The following is a 7,500-nucleotide window of genomic DNA, read 5'->3' as shown; positions in this document are numbered from 1 at the left end:
TCTCATGCCTCAACCTCCTGAGTAGCTGGAACTACAGGTGCATACCACCACATCTCGATAATTTTAGAAAATATTTTTAGTAGAAACAGGGTTTCGCCATGTTGGCCAGGCTGGTCTCCCAACTCTTGACCTCAGGTGATTCACCCGCCTTGGCCTCCCAAAGTGCTGGGATTACAGGCGTGAGATACTGAGCTCAGCCTGCTCAAATCTGTATCTACATGGCTCTCCATACTTTGTTGAACCTAAGCATAAAAGTGGACAAGTTTCCTCATATCTTTGGGTCTTCACTCTGAAGACACCCGTGTATACACGTTAAATATATCTGTATGCCTTTTCTCCTATTTATCTGCCTCTTGCCCGTGATTTTTCAGTGAACCTTCAAAGGGCAAAAGGGAAGTTTCCCCTTGGTGCCCTCCTACACCCCATGGGAATCTGAATCTTGTATTACAACTTTTGATGGTGAAACCACCGGTACTGATGGTGTATTCCTTCTGTATTTGCTTTCTAGGCTGCTGTAACAAATTTCTACAAACTCAGTGGTTTAAAACATCAGAAATGTATTCTCTAACAGTTCTGGAGGCTGGAAGTCTGAAATGAAGGTGCTGGCAGGGCTGCCTTCCTCAAGAGTTGCTAGGGGAGAATCTGTTCCTGGCCTCTTCTACCTCCTGGTGGCAGCGGGCGTTCCTTGCCATCCCTTGGCTTGTGGCCTCTCTTCTGTGAGGGTCTATCCAATCTGCCTCTGCCTTTTTCTTGTTTGGGCACTTGTTATTTTAATTTTTTCCCAAAGCTGTTGTGTCACTTCATAGGGTACTTCTGGAGGCTGTTAGGGCCCATCCAATAATTGAGAATAAGCTCCCCTCTTCAAGATCTTTAGTTTCAGCAAATATTTCACCCTACAAAGTAATATTCACAGGTTCCAGGGAGTAGGATGTGGACATACACTTTTGTGGGGGAGGCACCATTCAGCAGACATTGATTCACAGCAGCAGTTTTCAGCCAGGAATAATTTTGCCCCCAGGGGACATTTGGTAATGGGTAAGACATTTTTCATTGTCACAACTGTGGGGGATGGCGTGCAGTGAGCATCCTGTGAATAGAGGCACTGGTAAACACCCTACAGCGCACAGGACAGCTCCCCATGGCAAAGAAGTGTCTACTCCAAAATGTCAATGGTGCCAATTGCTCTGTTGGCCAGGCTATAGTTCAGTGGCACAACCTCAGCTCACTGCAACATCCACCAGCGGGTTCAAGCAGTTCTCCTTCCTTGGCCTCCTGAGTAGCTAGGATTACAGGTGCCCGCGACCACACCCAGCTAGTTTTTGTAATTTTAGTAGAGATGGGGTTTTACCATCTTGGTCAAGCTGGTCTTGAACTTCTGACCTCGTGATCTACCTGCCTCCGCCTCCCAAAGTGTTGAGATCACAAGCATGAGACATGGCACCTGGTACCTCTTTTCTACCTCAGGTACTTCTTGATGGCCATGGAAGAACAGATTAACACAGGAACCCGGCCTTGAGAAATCAGGGGAGACCACTCAGAAGAGGTGACATCTGAGTCAAGTCCCGAGAGATCAATTCATGGAGAGTTCTGGGCTGGAGGAGCAGCATGTGCCAAGTTCCAGATGAGAAAGAGCTGGAAGTGGACTTTGGCTGGGGGCAGGGTGGGAGCAGGAGACGTGGAGAGAAAGAGGTAAGAGATGAGCTTGGGAGTTGGTGGGGGTTAATCCTGGAGGACCTGTAAAGTGGAACAGAGAAGCTGGGAGTCTGTTCTGGATGATCCAGAACCAGGACGGGGTCCTTGTAGAGTTTCAAGGCTGCAGCGCTGAACGTGAACCAAAAGGCGCTACTACAGTGGCAGGTAGGGAATGCTGGCTGCCCAAACAGGGGCCGCGTTAGGAGGTGAGAGAGAGATGGGTGGACACAAAAGACAGTTGCCAGGCAACATCAGTGGAACGTAGGGGCAGGACCTTTGGGGATATCTGCAACAGCAGGCAGGCGTGACAGCAATTCGTTTTCTAAAAGGTTGGTGAGAATGAACACGTAATAAAATGATATAATAAGAAAAAACTATCTTTGGTAAAATGTTGCCTCCCATTCCAGATCCCAGTCTGTGGTTGGCCTCACTCCTCCTGGGTGCGAGGGGACAGGGAAGACAATATGAGGATGCATCCTCTACTGTCATCCTCCCCGCTGGGGGCCGTGGCCCTCCACAGGCCAGCCCACAGTCTGTGCCTCATCCTCAGCTGTGGCCCTGGGAATGTCCTGCTGATTCATTCTGGTCCCATAGGCTTGGAAAGGTGTCTGCTCTGTCCTACTCCTTTAAAGTCACCTGGCTGTCCTGGTAGTCATGGGGATGGAGTCAAACAGCAGTTCTCAACCTTGTCCTGCCACACCACAAGTAAATGACATTCCACGGGCAGCCACCTGCATCCAGCAGGAATGAGAATGCTGTGTGGACAATTCAGCGGCAGGTTACCTGCAATTCCTGGTACACCTGCTACACACCAAGGCATGCTGGGACGGACCACCCTGGCGTGAGCAGGATGATGGGATTGGCCACTCCAGCATGAGAAGCTGTGTAGATGAATGCCTGCACAGAGGTCCAAAAATTCCCCGAGACAGTCACTGTCCTTCCCTCTGCTTTGCCTCTCTTCATTCTCATTCTGTGGCTATTACGCTTTCATCAAGGTGGCTCAATTTTTTTATTTCCACCTATTGTCAGGCCCAGGATTACCATATAGGGGTAGAGAGTAGGTTGGCCAGGTGCAAGAGAAATCCAAATTGTTCTGCATGTGTGAGGCTGACCTTGGCTGGATCTGGGAGATAACCTTGCCCCAGCTGCAGGGACCACCTCCCAGTCTTCCTTGCGGAGTCATGATGAGGCTGCGTGTATTCGATGCTCACCTGTGACTATAAAACCTGTGGGCAATGTAGCAGGATGGTGCCAGGGTGTTACTATGAAACTGTATCTGTAAACTGAAAGTTAGACCAAGGTTTCATTGCTTCACTTTTTTCAACCACATAAAGTAATTGTGCTGGGTTTTAGAAGGTGGAGCTGGGGACCTAACAGGTTAATCAAGTCGTACATCTGAACTTCCTAAAACCTGACATCTCTCGCCCTACCCTGGCAGAGCGCCATCAGGAGAAACTAGGAGACTCGAGAAGCCACTTCACTAACATCCTCATCGTGATCTCTCTAAGAACGCCTGCTGATGATGCAGCCTCTGTGCTTCCCACACTCAACAGTAGCTGTGTTAGAGGCACAGGTAAAAAGGCCCGTTTTCACCAGCCTCCAACCAAGGCATCTGCAGGGACACTTTAGCATGCCACCACACCAGACGGTGCTGCTGCCCCTTGGCTCTCTGTGGGCATGCAGCCCCGGAGATGCAAGACCCTCTGCAATTTCAGGAGTAGACAAAAGTCCGGATCTTCATGCCAATACTTCTGATTTTTTTTTTTTTTTTTTTGAGACGGAGTTTTGCTCTTGTTGTCCAGGCTGGAGTACAATGGCATGATCTTGGCTCATCACAAGCTCCGCCTTCTAGGTTCAAGCAATTCTCCTGCCTCAGCTTCCTAAGTAGCTGGGATTACGGGCATGTGCCACCATGCCCGCCTAATTTTGTGTTTTTAGTAGAGAGGGGGTTTCTCCGTGTTGGTCAGGTTGGTCTTGAACTCCCCACCTCAGGTGATCTGCCCGCCTCGGCCTCCCAAAGTGCTGGGATTACAGGCATGAGCCACTGCACCCGGCCAATATTTCTGATATTTTAAGGAGATAATGAAAACTTCAAAAATGTTATTAAATGAAAAAACAATATGGCTAATTCCTGCAATCCCAGCACTCTGGGAGGCCGAGGTAGGTGGATCACCTGAGGTCGGGAGTTTGAGACCAGCCTGGCCACCGTGGCGAAACTTGTTTCTTCTAAAAATACAACAATTAGCTCGGCATGGTGGCAGGCACCTGTAGTCCCAGCTACTCAAGAGGCTGAGGCATGATAATTGCTTGGACCCCAGATGCGGAGGTTACAGTGAGCCCAGGTGATGCCACTACACTCCAGCCTCCAGCCTGGGTGACAGAGTGAGACTCCAACTCAAAAAAAGAAAAGAGAAAAGAGAAACAATAACAAAGGCTACAACAAAAACTCAACACCATGTGATTAAACTCCATCAGAGCCAAACCACATAGTCTGCAGGTCATGGCCATGGCTCACCAGCTCTGGGCTCCTCAGTTCTAAGATTCTGCTCTCCAGCTCCCTCCCACTGGTCATCAGTGTTGTGACTTGTGCCCTGAGTGACAGTCACATCTACTTTTGGAACATTACTTCCCCTATCTGCAAAAGGCAAGTCACCCCTACCTTCTCCCCAGATAAACATATCCTTGGGACTTTCCCCAGTGAACCAGCCCAGGCCCTGCCCCCTATACCTTGGAGATGGAGGCTGGGAGGTAAGAAAGACGCTGCACGCCTCTTTGCTTTGCTGCTTTCCTCTCCGGGGCTTTTCTCTGGAGGCCACACTGCTTTTAGAAGTCTATCCCTTCATCTACCACCCCTCGAACATCACTGACAGCAGGCCAGCACTCTCTCAGCTCTCTGGGATGGCATTTGTCTCATCTGCCAGCCTAGTGATCTGGCCAAGAGAGGAAGGAACTGGGTCTGTTGTGACCTGAACTTCGTCACCCATACCGTCACAGCTGGTGACCTAAGTTTCCTCCAACTCAAGGGGTGGTGCAGCTCCATTGAAGCCTCCTCTTCTCTCCTCCAGGCTCTGCCTGCCTCACGGAGAGCACATGGCCCTGACTACAGTGACGGAAAGAAGACCTGGGGTGGAGAGCTCCGCTTTCTCACCATCCTCTCTGCCTGGCTTCTCTAACATGTTAAAAACTCACGGTGGCTCCCATCTGTAATTTCAGCACTTTGGGAGGCCAAGGCAGGAGGATCATGAGGTCAGGAGTTCGAGACCAGCCTGAACAACATGGTGAAACTGTCTCTACTAAAAATACAAAAATTAGCCAGGTATAATGGCAGGTGCCTGTAATTCCAGCTACTCAGGAGGCTGAGGCAGGAGAATCACTTGAGCTGGTGAGGCAGAGGTTGCAGTGAGCTGAGATTGCGCCACTGCACTCAAGCCTGGGTGACAAAACTCACTTTTTTGCTGATATCTATGGCGCTTTTTTTTTTTTTTTTTTTTTTTTTTGCTGGAATCTATAGCTTTTGCTAGATAGACTTCGTTTATTTTAGCTTTTAGCCTTCCTGATATCATTCTTACAAATGTTGCCTGGGGACACTCTGTCCATTCATTTATTCAGCCAATACTTACTGAGCACCTATTTGGCAAGTACTGGGCAGCAATTGAGGATAAAACAGTGAAAAGTTAGGAAAGGCCTCTGATCTAACGGAGGGCCTGTTCTGCTGAAGACAGTAAAGCAAGACAATGTGACAGAGGATGCTGAGAATCCAGCAGGCAACTACTTACATGGGAAAATCAGGGAAGGTCCCTACAAAGGAGACATATCTACTGAAACCTCCATAAAGAGAAGCAGCCAACCATGCAAGGATTTAGAGGGAGAGCAGTTCTGGCAGAGGGGTCAGCAAAGAGAAAGGCTCTGAGGCAGAACGGAGCTTAGCATGGGAGGGGAACCTGGAAGGTCGGCTGGCTGGACTCCAGTGAAGTGGGGCTGAGATGAGGTCAGAGGAGGGCAGAGGCCAGATCCCCCTGGCCTTCTAGGTCAGGGTGAGGCTGGCTTGTACGAGTGCTAAGGCTGACTCTGATTTAGCCTGAGGTCGGTGTCCCTCTCAATCCCGACTCATTTGTGGTCCTCTATATAGCCCGCAGGCTTGCTGAAAGTGCCCCACTTCCTTCCTCACAGCAGCCTCTGCGCAATCCGAATTGCATAGTGAATTTCCCTGTCACTCAGGAGCCTGGGCAGGGCTTGACCCCTAATTCGGTTACCAGGAACCAATCTTCCCCCACCTTCCTGCCCTCACCCGCACTGGGTCTCCGTCTCTGCATCTGTGAAGTGGCTGAGCGCGTCCAAATGATGCAGGCAGCCTTTCCACTTCTTTTTACCCATGGCGCCTTGGAGTTTGATTGATAGAGGATGAAGGGACAGCGGGATCCTGGCGAGAAGTGAAACTGAAAGAAAAAATTCCTCCTGGCTCTAGGGAGGCCGGCAGAGGGGGTTTGGAGTAACAGGCAGAGGTAGAGGAGGAGGGAGGTTTTTAGAAAGCTGACCGGGCAGGAGCTCTGTGACCCAGGCTTTCACTTCTCCTAAACACCCAACTGCGCCATGTGATGCAGGCCGGCGACTGCAGATAGGGCCAGTGAAAGGGGAAGCCGGGGGAGCCCAGAGTTTCTCAAGAAGCAGAGAGAGGGACAGAGGCTGAACCTGGAGGGAGCGCTGGAGGGGCCTGGGAGGGGAGTGGAGGCAGTGGGGGTGAGGGGGACAGGGAGAGGTCGAGAAGACGGCAGGGGCAGCAGGGTCGCTGGGGTAGAGGGAGCCCCCACCCCACCCCAGGGCAGGCCAGGTGTCATAAGGAGAGGGGACAACAGGAAGGGGCAACAGACGGGGAGGCCAAGGGGAAAGAGGAGGCGGAGGGGCTTCGAGGTGGAGCAGTCAGGGTGGCAGTGTGAAGCAGAGGGGGAGCACGGAGAGGAAGGGTTAGGGGTGGGGGAAGGGGAGGGGGTTGAGGATTAGGGAGGAAGTGGTAGAGCCCGGGTAGTGAGCAGAGAAGGACTAGAAGGGTAGGGCAAAAAAGGGAGAGGGGACAGGAGAGGAGGGTGGGCCAAAGCGGTGGGAGAGGAGAGCCGGCCAAAGCGGTGGGAGAGGAGGGCCAGCCTGTTGGGTGGGGGAGAGGAGAGGAGAGCCACGGGGGGCCCAGCACGGAGCCAGGATGCCCGCGCCGCGCGCCCTGGGGGAGCAGCCCCGCGTGCCCCGGGAGCGTCGGCCGCTGCTGCCTCGCGGCAGGCGGGGCCCTCGACGGTGGCGGCGGGCGGCGGGAGCCGCGGTGCTGCTGGTGGAGATGCTGGAGCGCGCCGCCTTCTTCGGCGTCGCCGCCAACCTCGTGCTCTACCTCAATAGCACCAACTTCAACTGGACCGGCGAGCAGGCGTCGCGCGCCGCGCTGGTCTTCCTGGGCGCCTCCTACCTGCTGGCGCCCGTGGGCGGCTGGCTGGCCGACGTGTACCTGGGCCGCTACCGCGCGGTGGCGCTCAGCCTGCTGCTCTACCTGGCCGCCTCGGGCCTGCTGCCCGCCACCGCCTTCCCCGACGGCCGCAGCTCCTTCTGCGGAGAGATGCCCGCGTCGCCGCTGGGGCCCGCCTGCCCCTCGCCCGGCTGCCCGCGCGCCTCACCCAGCCTCTACTGCGCGCCGGTCCTCTACGCGGGGCTGCTGCTCCTCGGCCTGGCCGCCAGCTCCGTCCGGAGCAACCTCACCTCCTTCGGGGCCGACCAGGTGAGTGGGTGGCGGGAGGCCTGCCCCGGCCGACTCCCGCGGGTGTGGAGGGA

The 7,500-nt window shown here is 53.4% G+C and overlaps 1 protein-coding gene across 1 annotated transcript in view; it reads left to right on the top strand.

Annotated features, from left to right (window-relative positions):
• Nucleotides 1-6,341: 6,341 nt before the first annotated feature.
• SLC15A3 (solute carrier family 15 member 3) overlaps nucleotides 6,342-7,500 on the top strand; it is a 15,813-nt gene continuing 14,654 nt past the window's right edge. Inside the window, exon 1 of the mRNA XM_002755385.6 lies at nucleotides 6,342-7,447. Within this exon, the coding sequence (XP_002755431.3) occupies nucleotides 6,887-7,447 (561 nt within the window). The 5' untranslated portion in view covers nucleotides 6,342-6,886. The remainder of the gene's footprint in view (nucleotides 7,448-7,500) is intronic.

The sequence above is a fragment of the Callithrix jacchus genome, chromosome 10, assembly GCF_049354715.1.
Source record: "Callithrix jacchus isolate 240 chromosome 10, calJac240_pri, whole genome shotgun sequence".
Lineage (NCBI taxonomy): Eukaryota > Metazoa > Chordata > Mammalia > Primates > Cebidae > Callithrix > Callithrix jacchus.
This window is presented reverse-complemented; position numbering and strand designations above follow the sequence as displayed.